Source organism: Naegleria fowleri (genome assembly GCF_008403515.1).
Source record: "Naegleria fowleri strain ATCC 30894 chromosome Unknown tig43, whole genome shotgun sequence".
Classification (NCBI taxonomy): domain Eukaryota; phylum Heterolobosea; class Eutetramitea; order Acrasida; family Naegleriidae; genus Naegleria; species Naegleria fowleri.
The window spans coordinates 386,677-403,486 of NW_025407975.1; the positions used below are offsets into that span (position 1 = coordinate 386,677).

Genomic DNA, 16,810 nt, shown 5'->3' on the forward strand with positions numbered 1-16,810 from the left:
GCATGACAGGGTGACATTAATAGAAGGGCCAACAAAAGCCAAATAAATGGAAACACATCATTCTCAGTGAAAATCGCAACTGTTAATGAATCCATCAGGTTACGTAACCTGAGGATTGTTAATCAATCAGTTCATAGCCATTGATATCAATCAGGTCAAAAGACATTCAATTGGCTCCCTAAGGAGAAAGTCAAGTGAGCGTTGCACATTATATCACAGATTTGCCATTTCCAAAGCTCACTGACATGTTCTTCACAAGCGCTGTCCTCTGCTTGTCACTGATTTATGAACACGATCACAAAAAAAAGTCAACTGCCATTCAAAACCGCTGGCACCAACAGCAATAAATTAGCAAAGCATCAACATGCCCTCTTCTGGCTCCTCCACCAATTCATCTTCTTCCTACCATCAACACCAACAAGTCCATTTCGGTAGTGGCATGATGATGATGGGCCACCAACAACAACCAAACCATCATCAACAACAACACCCGAGTCCACAACATTCAGTGAGTAGCAACAGCAGCAGCACGACGAGTAGTAGCGGTAGTAGTAGCTCTTCTTCGATGTCATCCTCTCACACTAGTGTTCATCACAACCACCACCATAATAATAACATTAACAACATAAATCCTGCCTCGAGCAGCAGTTTTCTTCAATTCGTTAAAAACCTTCCTGCCAACTCTCACTATGCACTTGGATCCGAGAAAAACAAACCCACCTATCCAGCTCTTCCTGATTTTCAGATTAGGATTGTCAATTGTGATTTACTCATGTACAAATGTCGTAGTGAAGGTGCAAATTGTTTCCTGAGTTGTCATGTGGCAGCCACAAGGCATCAACAACATGTTGCAACCAACAACACATCATCATCGCCCACAATGGAAGATATTTTCACATTTTCTGAATATCCTCTCAACTCCAACATGAATTTAAGTGATCTTTTGAGTGGTAATTATTCAAATGAGCTCGGAGGATCCACCATTGTTTCTTTCAATCCAAAGGGTTATCTTTTGAATGCACCCACAGACGTGTATCAATACTCCAAATTCACCATCAAATTTCAACTCATTCTCGATACACCTGCCACTACCATCGATCAGTTGGGTACAAATTACACAGTACCATCAGAAACAACAACAACAACCACTCAAAAGATTCTCTTGGATCAAGTTCAGGCCAATTCGTTTGAACCTCCTCTCGTTGCTCTCTCATTGAAAGAAGATTTCTCAGAGGATTGCAAATACATTATTGGATCTCTTGCTGGACGTGCTGAAAACTTGATTAAAGATGGAAGTAAGAAGATTGCGAGACCAGTGGTCATTACCTTCTCACCTGCATTGGTTGATCACTATTTGAGTGGTGGTATTGTTGGTGGTGTGAACAACAACAACATCTCAACTTCCTTAACAAACTCTCACAGAAAGGATTTATTTCTTCATATCTATGTGAGAGGAGAGGATGGACAAGATGCACAACAAGATCAATTCTGTTTGGTCAAACATGACAAGATTAAATTGAGACCAAACATTTATTCGTATACCATTGATGAACAGCTCGGAAAATTAGATAAGGGAGACAAGAAACCTCAAAAGAACAAATTTAGACTCGGAATTGTCTTGTCCACCAAATTACTAGTTCTCAACTACAAGGACTTTACCAAAAAGATGATGAAATATCGATATCCCACCAAATTGAAGGAACATCCCTCTCTCTTGTATTGGCTTGAAACACGACAATTTCAATGTGCCAAACGAGAGGAGATTTGTAAGGCTCCCACCAAACGTAAACAAAATGCAGGCTCCCTGCTCTCAGATGAGAACAGTAGTGGTGGAGGAGGTGGAGGTGGTGGTAGTGGTGGTAACCACCCACTCTCCTTATTAGCACCAGGAGCAGGCTCTTCTTCTTCCTCAAGTCCTGGTCACTTGTTATCACCAACACCATCACTGCCCGTATCACCACATCTCGGTGGAGGAGGAAACGCTCCAAAAGCCATCGCTACTGAACTCAAGAACATGCTGTCTTTGCGTATGCTCAAAATTATGCATGGCACAGACTTGGAGAAACAGAAATTATTAACTGAGTTTGAAGAGAAAACTCGTCAATTATTGGACTTGTATAACATGTTGCAAGGTGCTGATGAATATCGAGTGGTTAGTTTTAAATTTACGGCCATTCATCCAGCAGAAGGAAGAGAAGGTACACCAGTTTCTGTCTATTCTCCAACACCCTTAACAGAAGAATTGAAATTTACCATTCAACTCGGTACTCAATACTTACCCTATAGTGGAGGAATTACTTCGAGACATACCATTGGCTTTAATGCTCCACCAAAACCCATGCCTGAACTAAGTGAATATGTCGTCACAGTTCATTCCAAAGATGCCTATGTCATGGTGGAACCTTCTGAGCAAGTACTCGTATTCAAATATCTGAAGGATGATCAAGCTCGATCGGAACAACAAGTAGGTTCCTCATTGACCTCTCAACAACAACAACAAGAGGCTCGTATGAGTGGTTCCTATGATTCAACCTCCTTTAGGGGACTTTTGGGTAGCTCCATGAGTGGTGAAGTGATGGAGGACTCCTTCTTTACGGATCCCTCTTTCTTGGATGATAATTTAGCTTGTATTTTCGCTCTTGGTGATTTTACAAAGGCTAAAGACTATTTCCAACATCATGATTTGTTTGATTTGTTGAATGTGAAGGATGATATTCATCACAAACTTCCACTCGAGAATGCCATTCACTTTAAGAGAAATCTATTCCTGTATCGAATCATACCACTCTTGTACAGTTATTGGATAGATGAAGTGAGAGATTTGAATGCTCAAGCAAAGACATTGTCTGATATGTACCAGAATGATTCAGAGTTGTGTGATGCCCTATCACAAAGTATGTCGGCTCTTCAAATTCAAGACGATGCAGTGAATGTTGATGGGGATGACAAGGATGAAGATCAAGAACCCATGGAAAACACTTTGTCACATGCTGCGGTATTATCACAAAATGATGCTACCTCATTGTCGACATCTCAACAAGAACGCCATCAGCAACACTCTAGAGTTGTGACAAGTGGTGAGGATTCACCACGCGTTTTAGTGACGTTGGATCAAGCATTAGATTCCACTTCTGCCTCACAACCACAACAACCTCAATCTCATCCACAACAACCAAGCAAATTAACTACAGGTAAAATTTCAAGAAAAACCTCATTTAAGGAAATGCTTACAAAAATATTTACTGTGGATAGTGGAATTGCTAAATCAGAGAATGCCTCTGCTGATTTGAATGATATCATAATGGAAATTGCAACCTCAGCCTCACCCTCTGCAAAGCATGTCACAACCACTGCCAAGTTTGATCCTCAACCCACTCCCCGAATTTTAACACCAACAGAAGAACCGAATTTCATCAAACTAGAGGAGGTTGAAAATCTTGCTCCTCTCAAGCACAAACTTGAAAGATTTGAAAATGAATTCGAGTTAAAGGACATTGATAAGATTACTCAAAATCTAGGAACATTCCCAACGCTCCTTAATGCATATTTCGAGAAGGAATTTAATTCGAGCAAGATTACTATTCAATTGGTCTTATGTGCAACCTCCAATAGCGCCAAAAAGTTAAATGTCTCTTCTACTACCAATAATTCAAATGGTAATAACAACAAGAATCTCAAAGACAAGACGGCTCTCTCAAATCAAGCCAATGACTTTGAAGAAATATTCCACAACTTTGATGTTTCTCTCCAATTCAATGAAGATACAAACATTACTTGGGATACAGCAAGAGGTATCTCCAAGATTACTTCCAAACCTCTTCTCAATAGACTCTATGCCAGTATTGACATCTTCTCCGTGGAGGGTAAACACCGAGTTCAAACATTTGTCAAGAAGGTTGCCATGACCATTGCTTACTGGAATGTGACACAACCACAGGACACTCACAGTGCACATCAATTTGTAGAATCCATCTTATTAGAGACTGGTTATTTGGCAAGTTGTAGGAGTCTGTTCGAAGCATTTGCATCCGTGGTCGATATCAAAAAGAGTCCTCTCGTCTCTGAAAAGAACATTAAGAGAAAACTCAACATTCCAAAAGAAATTCAAAAACCCTTTTCAAAGAAGAAATGGTCCTTCACTACCCTTAAAGACACTTACGAATTTAATGATTTGTTGAATATGGCGATGAATTCAGAATCGAATGAGACTCTCATTACAGACCTTACAAGAATTGTTCATGGATTTGAACGAGCACTCAAATAAAATAAATATACAATAAATATCGCATCGATCCATCAACATCGGCAAGTTGATGAAGGCAGCCATGATGTTCGACAACAACAACAAGAATCTACTAGACATAACCAAAGAATCATTTGACAACAAGGCCTTCGTTATTGTTCTTTGTATTTAGGCGAAAACCTCTCTATCAAAAAAGACACAAAATTAGAAAAAAATGCTTCATAAGCAAACACGAGCAGTCGGAAGGCAACTCTCCACAACAATCAAGAATATTGTCTTGTTGGAGAGTAGTGGCCATAACAACAAGAAGAGAATTAAATCTCTGTGCTCTCATTGTATTGGAAAATCATGTTGTTCCTGTAGTAATAGAATGATTCGCTCCTTTTCAACAAATTTTAGAATTTCATCACAACAAGAGGCTTCATCATCATCAGAACCACAACAACAGCAACAACAACAGCAGCAACACATAGATGTTAGATCATCCAACAGGGTTCAGGATATTTTAAATAGTGGACAATTTAGCGTTATTGTACCTCCTATTTCCATCCCAGAAGGACTTGATATTAAAAACCTAACACCCGAACAGTTAGATGATATCAGAGAAAATCAACGTATTAAGAAGGCTATTTTCCACATTCCAGCAGAGGGTGATAGAAAAGCACTCACACCAAAGGGAGAGTTGTCTCCTGAAGAGAGAGAATATATGGAAGAAATGCAAAGAGAGCAAGAAAAGCAAAAAAGTTTGTTGAAAGAAATGTTAGGAAAGGAAGGTGTCGACGAGAATTTAAAGAGTTCAATTCAAGCAATTTTCCAAGTTGAAAAGAAATTGAAGCAGCAATCACATCAACAAAGAACACTCAAATTATTGAGAGATGCCAAATTAAAAGGTATTGAGGATGTGAAATCAGTTCTTTCCGCTGCACAGGCATCCTCTCTTGAAGCAAACAAGGAGGGTTCTGCGGTAAAGTCCGAACAAAGTGCCAGAGGTGATCTTGTTGGAATGGAGGGAGTGAAAACCATTTTTGATCCGGGATATAACCTCGAAGACAGGTGGAGGAACATCAGATCTAGATACACAGAAGAGGAGTACAAGAGAAGTGCCACATTCAAGGAAATTGCTAGGTACATAGTTGCTCTGTGTGTGGCTTCATTTGTTTGCCTTGGCTTGGCATTCCCTGGTTTCAAGAAGTATATTCTTGGTATAGATCCAAAGAAGCAAGCCCTCAAAGAATAAGCATGCTGAACTCATGATACCGAGAAAAGGGGTTTAATTTAAAATTCGGTGTTGGTGATTCGTTAATTACTTCCTTGTGCATTAAATAGTCATCATTGTTGGTTGGATTATATTTACAGTGTCCTCATTCATTAGATCTATCAACAAGCATTTCATGAACCGATTGATAACCAGATTTAAGAGCCTCTCTAGTTGTGATGGAGATTGGATTCTTTCCTGCCTTTCTTCTGCAATTACTACAATTACAAATACCTCTGCAAATAGGGCATTTCCAATCTGGATTATTGACAACCTCACTCAACTCTTCGCCATATCTGTTTTTAAGACAGCTAGCACAGAAAGAACCTCTGTTCGTGGAAGAGCTCATTGGTGATGAGAGGCAACTTTTACAGGAGCTCTTTTGGTCCATTGTCTTTTGCTTGCATTGGTGACAAGTCGTTCCCTTGACACTATCATAAATCTTTCCATTGGATGATTTCTTAGTGGATGATTTCTGTTCCATTCGCATGTAAATATGATGGAAATAATATTCAATCGGATTTTCATGCAAAAAAGAAAACCTACCTTTGTAGAAAAATCAGAATCCTTTGAACTTGATTTCTTTTTTGATTTTGGCTTCTTGTGACGCAGTTCTTCGCTACTCTCACTCAAATATTCATTAGAATGGTTAAGTTGTTCAGAAAAGGAGGAATTGTCTTGCTCAAAATCCTCGTCGTCGCCTGCATATTCGGCATATGAAACAATCTTGTTCGATCTCTTCGTCCTTGAAGATGGTTTTGAAGCTACCGATGTTGCTTTGGTTTTTGCTGCAGATTCTGATTTCTGTTGAGATACTGATAAAGACTCAGAAGAGGATGAAACTGCCTCTTCGTTTTGACTATTTCTTTCCTCATGATAAGAATTGTTGCTCAGTTTTCTCTTCTTTGGTTGTTGATAATTCTGTGTTGTGGAAATATTGGTACTTGATGGGTTTTTGATCGTTGTGCAATGTTCAGTTTCAACATGTTGGCTTCCAGGCTCCTCGTTCCTTACAACACACAATCCTCGATCAATGTTGTTGCTACTATTAGCGTTCCTTTCAAATTCCGAGGATGTTTTGGTGTCATGACCTACCAACACGTTTGAAGCATTGATATCACCTGAATGATTTTCTAAGGTAGTGGCTGCTCTCAATAATACGTCGGTTTTTAGTGTTTGTTTGTTGTTGTTAATTTGTGAATGATAATGTTGGTGATGGTTGTTGTTTCCGTTAAGGTGTGAGTAATGATGATGATGATGAATAGGAATCACACTTCTCGTATTCACGGTGGCTACAGGAGGTGAAGAAGTTGAAGCCTTTAAATGTTCCGGTTGTTCTTCTTCTCGTCGTCCATTTGATTTCTCAAGGATGGAGGAGGGAGTAAGGCGAGGATGAATAGTACCACCATTCTCATCGATGAGAGGATCCTTATAGAGCACACTGCTCCATTTGAAACCATTCTGATGCTGATGTTGTTGTTGTTGTTGTTGATCATGGTTATGAGAGGTGAAACCTAGTGATGCATGCATGTTTGCTGCAGTCGAGGGTTCATGTTGATGAGAAGGCAGTCCAATAGTGGAAGACAATGGACGATTGTAGTTGCTGTTATTGTAGTTAGAGGGAGATGCATACGAATAAGAATAATGTTTGAGATCGGATGAGAAACCTAAGGATTGACTCGAGGATCTGTGAGTTGAGTTATTTCCATTAGTGGCAATGGTCATTGGGTTGTTAGGAATGCATGAAGGCTCCTGGAAATGTGTGAGGGTTTGAGACAATAATTGAGTATGATGATGATTCTGGGAAGAGTTGTTGCAATATCCAAGGGGATGATTCTTCTTGTCCTCCGTTGATGCCACATACGAGGTGGAATATCTGGATGGTGGTGATGGCAGTGCAACAGTTGGTCGGGATGAAGCTGCGCATGTTTCAGCTGAACGAACTCTGAGCGAAGGCGATGAATCTGCAAGCGAGGATGGAGGACAGTTCTTTGCGCCGCCAACTACCGTAGTGGACACTTTTTGGGTGTTTTCGTTCTTGTTTTCCTTGAATGGTCCTGTAAAGGAGGAAGTGGCATCACTACTGTTGGATTGGGCCATTGAGGACAGTTCGGAGTTTCCAAATTGGTACGGATACGAGTTCTCGGGTTGCTCAATCGTTGTGTTGCATGTTGGTGTCTGTTGTTGGTTGCGAGTTGGGTGATGAAGCATCGAATGAGAAGAACCATTTTCATGGTGATGAATGTTGTTGTGTTGATTCATGGGCAGTACGGAAGCGTGCGAAGAGGAAGATAACAATCGATTGGATGAAGACCAATGTCCGTTGGTGGTTGCAGATGTGGTTTGGCGGTAGTAGGGATAGTAGTGCTGATGGTGGTCAACGCCGACGCCATGCTGCAACCTTTTACCTAATGCACCACTTGAGTAATGGTGGTGTCCGACATCCTGTTGGTGGCCAAGGTGCTGTTGAGCCATGGATGTCGGATGATGATAAATGGTATGTGGATGTGGCTGTGTCCGTGCGTGTCCCACTTGCTGTAATTGGTGAGGTTGCTGATGTGAAATGAAATAATGATGGTTGTTATTATTGTCCGTGGTGGATTGATGTGGCGACACCCCATTCTTTTGCGTTTCTTCTTGTGTTGTGTTTGTGGGAGTGGTCGCGAGAAGCAGTGAGGACAACTTCATACTTGTTGTCAAAGTATTTGGAGGAAGCATCGCATGCGTGGGATGAACCGCAACAACAGGATCTACTAGAGGTTGTTGTTGTTGATGCTTTTGCAATGAAGGATGTTCGCCAACAGCATCAATGGCAGTCGAATTTTTATGACACGTCGAAGAGTGAGATTCATGATGTTGACTCCTCATTGCCTCATTATGTTGCTCATGACCAAAATCCATGAACTGTTTATGTTGTAATGTGTTGTGGTGATTTTTCATGGGATTACAAGGAGAATTGTTCTCTCGGTGTTGTTGCTGATGCTTGTGAAGGAGTGGAGGAGGCGATGATGTTTGTTGGTGGTGGTTGTGGTGAGAAGACGAAGGTGGTTGTGGATTCATTCTTTGTAAGACTAATTCCAATCAATAATGGATGGAATATTAATTCGCCCAAATGAATTCACTCAGATGTAAGTGTTTCAATGAACGGATAGGTGGGTATGCAAACGTGTGTGGGAGTAGAAAGATTCCGTATGGTTCTGAAACAGCAATAATTCCCAAAGTGGCTTTCTGCGGCAGTATATCTGTGAAGGTTCGAGAATCGTGAGAGAGTACTGCGTGAGTATAGTTTTAGTAAATACGGGAGCGTGTGTGAGTGTGGCCAGCAGCTTCCTCTTCGCAGAATTAGGTCGTTGTCGACGTGTGGTTGTTGCTTGTGTGTTTTTTTTCAAAACAAGACAACGAACCCAACTCATTGAACAAGCCAAAGAATATAAATGGTAGGAAGAAAATTAAGGGACAAAAGACGGTTGTGGCGAGACAGTAAGAGAGAGAGAACACGCTCGAGGTTCAGCAACTAGTGGTCAGCAATGAATTTAACTTTGAATTGCTGCTGTTGTTGTTGTGGTTGTTGCTGTCTCATCTAATCCATGGAGGGAAGGAAGCAATATTTGGCAGTGAAATGGATTGTTGGCGTTTTTGAAAGGGGTGAGAAACCGTCGGTTGTGTTCATATGAAATAACGCACGCTGTCTACCTTCGACTTGAATGCTAATTGGATCTGTTGTTGTTCAGCGTTCGTGGCGATGGACGATCATCTCTCTGAAGACTTCACACATTCTGCGGAATGGGTAACAAACCATCACAAATCGACGCGATGTTGTTTCCGATTTGTCTTTTCAGAATTTTGCTTTTCAGGTAATATCTAAACATGTATCTCAACATATTTTGGAAATCCAAATAATAAAGCTTTTGGATGATGAAACAACATCATGGCATCAAATCCAGTGGCATCATCCTATGTGGTTTCAAACCATCCTTCACTGTACACTCCTTTCAAATAGTTCCGAAATCCAGAACAACTCCACGATCAATTATACAACGTGAACAAACATTTAGTAACAACAAATAGTAAAGAATTCCTCTCATGTAAAATTCTCATACCTGTGGTTCCAAAGACAGTACTGGGAATCAATTCTTCAAGGAGAGAACCAGGTAACTTAAGGGTTTGCAAAACTCTAAAGAAGGAAACATGGTGCAAGGAATATCAATGAAACATTGTTGTTGATTCTTTCTCTGGAAGGTGTGCCACAATTCCAGAAAGTCATTAAATTTACGTTTCAAATAAGAGAGGGTTTGCTCATTCTTATTGTCCCTGCATTTTCTCACTGCGTTATTTAAATTCACATTTCAGGTAATTTCCTGTTCAGTATAAAAAAATTGGAAATCTATCAAGCTTTTTCTTTTTGAGAGATGATCAATAGTAGTATGGCATCTATTTCAATAGGAGAGAGAGGATGCGAGTCTTCCTCTTCGGCCCAATCTCCCTCTCCCACCGTACAACCTCCAAAATTGTTTTTCATTCCTTCTCCTTCATCAATCAAGAAGAAAAAACATGAGAGTAATGGCGACCACAATACCCACTCTAGCTTATCGGATCAGATGGATTCCTTGCAAGAAATGAAAAAGATTTCGCTGGAAAAGGAGTTACCTTTCAAGGTTTCTAAAGCTGTCTCACAAGTCTCTGAGAGTCCCGAAACAAAGAATATATTCAACGATAATTCAACTATAACATGTCCCAGTTCTCATGTTACTCATGAGATCCTAACCGATACAAAGACGATGAATAAGGAAGCCCTCAATGAGAGAAAGAAACATCTTCAAACCGAACTATCCTCCTTAGCTCCAAAAGATTTACTTGTTTCCGAGTTGTATCATTTGGAACATCCTCCACAAGTGTTTATGAAAGGAACAGATTTGTTCGAGAGAATGGATACTGAAGGAGCATCTTCGGGAGGCTTCACTCTAGAGTCCATTCTTTCAAGTGTTTATTCGGAAAAGGAAAACAATGTCAAGTACATTACTGAATCCCTTTTGGAAAACTATCAGTTGATGGTGGGGGAGTCCTATCAAGCAACGACTCTTGAATCTTTAAGAAGTTTAATTGATTCAAACGATGAGGAACGGATTAGTGGTGAGAAGAACAATGACGCTCTTGCTGACAATTCTCATGAGTTGAAAACATTGTGTCTGCATTTTCCTGATCTTCTGCCAAGCTTCATTCCCCATAACCAAACCACACAAATACTCAACCACAAAGATGAGGGATTTCTCTTTCGCGTGGTTGAAGAAATACTATCGAGCGGATCTTCCATTTCCTTGAATGAAGTGACATGTAGAGTTCGATTTTTGCAGACTCTCCAAGAGAAGTTACGAATTGAATATCAGTGTTACCAAACCCATCCACGCTGTGTGGACAGGAAAATGATAAGAGATGCATTGTTGGCTTTGATCATAGTGTTCTCTTCCATCAATATTTCAAGAGAGCTTGTGTCATTTGGCATTTTGGATTTATTGGTGGAGTATTTGAGAATTGAAAAGAGAGAAGAGGAGTATTTGAAATTTGTTGGATTTATTTTGCAATTCATGAACGATGTTGTGGAGAAGGCGGATCAGTCAAGGCATTTACTTCATTGGATTCTTCATGGGAAAGCATTATTTGTGCTGATCCAAAAATTAAACATGACCATGGAAATGATTGAAAGATCGAAAGAGATGCCTATCAGAAATAACCTTCCAAGACAAGAAACAGAAGACGTATCACTCATGATGTACGATTGTTTTATAGCAAGAAAAATAATCAAAATGTTCATGACCTTGTCGTCATGTGGAAGATTGCAGATATTTTGCTCACAGTCCTTACAATCTGATCACCATTCTAAAGAAGTGAAAGAGATGCCGCAGACACTGATGAAATCCATGTCTCTCGTCGAAAATATGAGAATAACCACAATGAAACTTCTTGCTAATTTGACAGACGTTCCTCGACTGAGGATTTGCATTTTGGAAGAATTACCTTTCATTCGATTAGTATTAAGAAATATGGAGGATATGAAGAGTTTCATGTGCTCCTATTATATATTTCTGCAAATATGCCATCATCCTTCGGTGGTAAGTGTTGAAACCTTCATTGAAAGAAAACCCCTTACACAGTTTCCCAAAAAGAATACCAAACATATCAACTGCGTACTATGGAGTCTGATTCTCGCAATATGCAGTGCAGAGCAGTTCGAGCATATCACAAGCATTGCAACAGAAATCAATCGAGTTCTTCAAAAGTAAGTGTGAATGACAAGACTTCTTTTTAACTTTATTCTATTAGACAACATGACCAAGAGATCGCCTTACCCTTGACAAGAGAGTTCGTTACTACCTTTTCCTACTCCTTTTATGAAATGATACATGAATTTCCTGAAATGTCAACACTAGGTTCGCTTTTGATAAGTCCAAACGATGAGAATAGCTGTCTTGCATTTGTGGAAATGCTCAGTGCAGAAGCGAATGTTAATGGTATTGGAATCTTAAGAAATAATTTAAAAAACAAGATCGATCAAGTTCTACGCGAGGACGAGTTGCTAACATACAAACAATGATTTAATGACTTAACATTCAGAACTATTCGGAAATAGGTCAGTCTCAGAAATGACAACAGTTGCTTGCCCAACGATACCAGAACTCTGTAGCGAGATTTTCTCATTGCATGGAATATCAATTTTAGGGAACGTGGTAGATAATGACAACTCTTTGCTGGTCGAATATGGTAAGGGTTTCCATACACCTGTTTCATCAAGGCATTCGATATACTGATACAATGCAAGACATGAGGCAGTGACTGGGAATTTTTGACTACATGAAGAGGAATCTGGGAACTTGAATTTGACTAGCACAGTCTTATCGTTGGCAGTATTCGATAAAACGTTCTTTACAAATTCTTTCTTTGTTTGTCTTTCTTTGAGAGTTTGCTTAATCACGTCTTGCTTTAATTTCTCATGTTTCTGAATTCTGTTCTCTCGTTCCTTTTCTTGCATTTGAGCGAGCTCTTGAGGGTCATCCAAGTCAATAGCAGGAACAAAATCTATTTCAACCTCCAAAAAGCCTCCGTTTGACAAAACACTAACAGCAGGCTGTGGTTGAGTTTCAATAATTTCAATCATATGCACATTATTGTCATCATCATATACTTGCAAAGACTGTCCTTCAGTGACACAACTATATTGAGACAAAGTATTTTCCAGCACCTCCTTGTAATTCTTAATATTGTAGAAATCCTTACTGTGTGGTTGAATTTTGAGACTAGAAGCTGGAGGAAGTGAGACACATCGTACTAAAACTTTAGACCCTTCGGTAATGAATAAAGAATTGAACATCCATTCTGGTACGATAATCTGTCCAGTGGGAGCCGAAAATTCTGAATGAATTAAAATTGTAAATAAAAAATCAGTTCATCAAAATTCACTCACCATTCACACCACAATATATCTTTTGGCTATGTCTTGTCTCTATTTCAAAAATTAACGGTAGCTCAACATTTGGATCTTCAAAAATCTTGGAAGCAGCTTCGCTTGGTAAAAGAACCTTATTACCTTTTTCCAATGCTTTCAAGTTGACAGAGACATCAAAGCATCGTTTACTGAAAGCAGAAGAAAAGATAAAATATTTCTCTTTGAACTTGTTGCTAGATGGAATTGAAAGAACTCTCATTTGTCTCACATAGCTATTCAATGCATTTTTAACATCATAACTCTTAAATGTTCGAAGATCTACCTTTGCGTCATGGTCAATAAGAATATTTTTGACTTTTGAAATTATAGATTCAATGGTCAAAAATTTGTTTTCGTTCCAGTTTGCCTTTGTCATAAACTCGGGACAAATAGTTCCATCAAATCTCACTAACCCTGTCAAATATTGGATTCTAGGTGAAACTATTCGTAAATGAGGAGGTTCATCAGGATAGTTCCCAAATCTAATTTCGAGAACAACTTCATCAGAGCCAAATTGATATTTTTCTCTAAAGCTTTTCAATCCAGAAGCAATCGATGAAGTGGTAGGAAAGTTGAATAGTGAGACAGTCCAAACATAAATATTTCCGTCAACCAAATCAACTCTCCATCCATTTCTACCGTTGACAGGATTAATTAATTTCAATTCAGTTAAAATACGTTTCTTGGCAGTTAAAGAGTACTCAATGTATTGTGAGGTCAAGGTACCCCAAGCATTTCTAAACATTTCAAAGTCGTCATCTTGGCTAATGTTTTGAAGTTTTTCAATTAATTCACTCTGAAATATAATGTATCCAATGGTGAGTTAACCTATGACACTTACCAAATCCTTCTCGAAATGCATATCGAAAATATTCTTTTGTTCTCCAATGTGAACTTTTTGAGGTGTTGGTGTTTGAATAATGCCATCATCTTCGTCTTCTTCTATGTCATCTTGATTATTGTTCAATTCTTGTAATTTCTTGCTAAATAAATCGTCTGTGGCATTTAAAACACCAGGAGTCAATGTTTCGAATGATTTTGAAACAAATATTTCAACAATTTTTGAAAGCAATACGCTGATTGCAATACTTGGTGATCCCATGCTTGCGTGGTCTCTTTGAATGAACCGATTAGCTTTTGCAACTACTTTCTCCAGTATGGGGTCACCTGACGTAACCATCAATCCCTCTCCTGGAGACATGTGAATATAATAAAAGTTTAGATCAATTTTAATCAATCATCAGTGATCGCACATTCATAATTGATCACCAGACTTACCTTCTGCTGGCTTGTACGTTTCAGGATAAATAATTGTAAATATCGAATCATTAAGATCAAACATGATCATCTTGTCCTGAGTGTTTAATTCGACCAAATTTAGATTTACCATAACTTTCATGAGCTCAGCTCGTGGTAATTTGAGAACGGAAGTGAGATGACTTCTCTCTACAGCACTTCTGGTAGCATTTGTTTTCAGAGATTTGAACGAATTGAACCACAAAATTACTTCCTCTTTGATGGCCTTATCAAGTTCACTTTCATTCTCCGATACAACGATAGAGGAAGGATCTACAAAGTTTTGTTGTGTCTTGTTCGGTCCGAGAAGAGACGACGACATTTTTTCGAGAAATAATAATAACTCGGTTTGAACTTGTTACAAAATTCTTGCGTAGTAATTGGTTCATGGGTGTTTGGTTTGAACGTTACCTATCTAGCAGCTTTGGTCCTCGTGTGAGTGTTTGATGACGTTGATCCATTCCATGTGACTTCAATAGACTTCAAGAGTGTCGACTGTTTGGTCCTCGTTTGTTGTGCAAAATTCGTCCGCAGCTCGTGTGACTGCATCTAACGCAAAAGCAAGCCGCAAATGGCGAACGGAAGGGGTTTCTTCAAATTTTTCCAAATTTAAACAAAAAATGACCCATGATGCTAACGGCAGCGGTGTATCAGCACCTCAAGAAACACCAACAACATCGTCGGCCTCCACAACAACACCAACAACAACAAACGTTGCATCATCTACTTCCACAACAAATCAAGATGAAGTCAATACTTCAGGGTTTTATCCTCCTAGAAAACCACAGGATCCGAATGATCAAAGACTCCCTGTGACTGTTCTATCGGGGTTTTTAGGAGCAGGCAAAACAACACTGTTGAAATATGTTTTGAACAATCAGGAAGGATATAAGGTTGCCGTCATTGTGAATGACATGAGCGAGATTAACATTGATGCAAAACTTGTTCATATCAACCATTTAAAGGTATGTTTTTAGAGTTTGGTTATTCGCTAAATCATCAACAAACCTGAATTTCTTCTTTTAGAACGATACCAAGGAACAAAAACTCATAGAAATGGCGAACGGGTGTATTTGTTGTACACTCAGAGAAGACTTGGTAAGTAGTAGTTGTTTCAGAACGCGTTTTTTAATGATTTGACATTTTTAGCTGCAAGAAATTGCTAAATTGGCCAACGAGAAAAAGTTTGATTACTTGATCATAGAATCTAGGTATGTTTTAGTAGTATGCATACATTCCAACAATAACCGATTTTAAAGTGGTATAAGTGAACCTTTACCCGTTGCGGAGACATTCACATTTTCTGTTGATGATTTCCTCAATTATGTTCAACAAACCAAACTGAAGGAGGAAAAAGCTCCAAGCGAAACTCCTATCAAAAATGTTACCCTTAAAAATCTTGCCCGCCTTGATACCATGGTCACCGTGGTTGATTCCTACAATTGGCTGCTCGACTACACCAGCGGCAAAACATTGAAAGACAAAAATCTTCAAAATGACGCTGATGATGACAGACAGGTTGTGGACTTGCTAGTAGATCAAATTGAATTCGCAAATGTTATTATTCTCAACAAAATTGACTTGGTAACAGCCGACGAGTTGGGCCTATTAGAACAAACTATTCGTCACTTGAACCCAAAAGCCAAGCTCATCAAGACAAAATTCGGAAAAGTTCCTCTTGATTGCATTTTTCATACCAATATGTTTGACTTCAATGAGGCGCAACAATCAGCTGGTTGGTTACAGGAATTGCAAGGAAATCATGTTCCAGAGAGTGTACAATACGGAATTACAAGTTTTGCATATAGAAGAAGAAGGCCATTCCATCCAAAACGTCTTTCAGATCAATTTATTCACAGTATGTATCCTTTATTTTTGTTTTTATTTTGATTACTTATTCGCAATAGATGAGGAAGCCCTTGATGGCGTTTTAAGAAGCAAAGGATTCTTTTGGCTTTGCACTAAGATGGATATTTATGGACTTTGGTCGCAAGCAGGTGACACCCTAAGAATTGAAACTGGAGGTAGATTCTGGGCTAGTATACCGAAAGAAGATTGGCCCAAAGATGACAATAGTCTTGCAAAAATTTGGGACCAGAAGTGGGGAGATCGAAGACAAGAGCTTGTCTTCATCGGAATGGACATTTCAGAGAAGGACATTTCTGCGAAACTTGATTCGTGCTTACTCACTGATGAAGAGATGGCCATGGAGGATAAATGGAAGGACTTTGAAGATCCAATTGAATTGGACGAAGAAGAAGAGGCCACCCATGCTCATACTCATGGAGATGCCTGTGCACACGATGGCAACCACGATCATTCTCACCATCATCATCATGATGACACCTCTGAAAAACATACCATTATTCTCAAAAATAAGAGGAAAATGCCCACAACAGAAGAAAATGGCCACAAACAAGAAGCTACACAAGACGACACAGATAAAAAGCGAAAGCTTGACCAAGCATTGGAAAATGAATCAACCCCTACTGAAGCTAAGAAAGTGAAAAAAGACTAGCCCAATAAAGCTCATTTACCT

The 16,810-nt window shown here is 39.3% G+C and overlaps 6 protein-coding genes across 6 annotated transcripts; 4 read left to right on the forward strand and 2 right to left on the reverse strand.

The window, feature by feature from the left end:
* Positions 1-364: 364 nt before the first annotated feature.
* On the forward strand, positions 365-4,264 carry FDP41_005153 (uncharacterized protein; the record flags this gene model as incomplete). The annotated part of the gene is made up of 1 exon (XM_044708647.1): positions 365-4,264. The coding sequence occupies one exon, from the start codon at positions 365-367 to the stop codon at positions 4,262-4,264; it is 3,900 nt and encodes a 1,299-aa protein (XP_044560539.1).
* A 193-nt stretch (positions 4,265-4,457) lies between these two features.
* On the forward strand, positions 4,458-5,480 carry FDP41_005154 (uncharacterized protein; the record flags this gene model as incomplete). The annotated part of the gene is made up of 1 exon (XM_044708648.1): positions 4,458-5,480. The coding sequence occupies one exon, from the start codon at positions 4,458-4,460 to the stop codon at positions 5,478-5,480; it is 1,023 nt and encodes a 340-aa protein (XP_044560540.1).
* Positions 5,481-5,604: 124 nt separating this feature from the next.
* Positions 5,605-8,558, reverse strand: FDP41_005155 (uncharacterized protein; the record flags this gene model as incomplete). The annotated part of the gene is made up of 2 exons (XM_044708649.1): positions 5,605-5,973; positions 6,045-8,558. The coding sequence occupies 2 exons, from the start codon at positions 8,556-8,558 to the stop codon at positions 5,605-5,607; spliced, it is 2,883 nt and encodes a 960-aa protein (XP_044560541.1).
* A 1,364-nt stretch (positions 8,559-9,922) lies between these two features.
* On the forward strand, positions 9,923-11,776 carry FDP41_005156 (uncharacterized protein; the record flags this gene model as incomplete). Its single annotated transcript, XM_044708650.1, has 1 exon — positions 9,923-11,776. One exon carries the CDS (start codon positions 9,923-9,925, stop codon positions 11,774-11,776), a length of 1,854 nt encoding a protein of 617 aa, XP_044560542.1.
* Positions 11,777-12,096: 320 nt separating this feature from the next.
* FDP41_005157 (uncharacterized protein) lies at positions 12,097-14,593 on the reverse strand (the record flags this gene model as incomplete). Its single annotated transcript, XM_044708651.1, has 4 exons — positions 12,097-12,902; positions 12,955-13,771; positions 13,817-14,166; positions 14,254-14,593. 4 exons carry the CDS (start codon positions 14,591-14,593, stop codon positions 12,097-12,099), a joined length of 2,313 nt encoding a protein of 770 aa, XP_044560543.1.
* Positions 14,594-14,891: 298 nt separating this feature from the next.
* Positions 14,892-16,789, forward strand: FDP41_005158 (uncharacterized protein; the record flags this gene model as incomplete). The annotated part of the gene is made up of 5 exons (XM_044708652.1): positions 14,892-15,236; positions 15,298-15,369; positions 15,421-15,482; positions 15,531-16,129; positions 16,179-16,789. 5 exons carry the CDS (start codon positions 14,892-14,894, stop codon positions 16,787-16,789), a joined length of 1,689 nt encoding a protein of 562 aa, XP_044560544.1.
* Between the last annotated feature and the right edge of the window lie 21 nt (positions 16,790-16,810).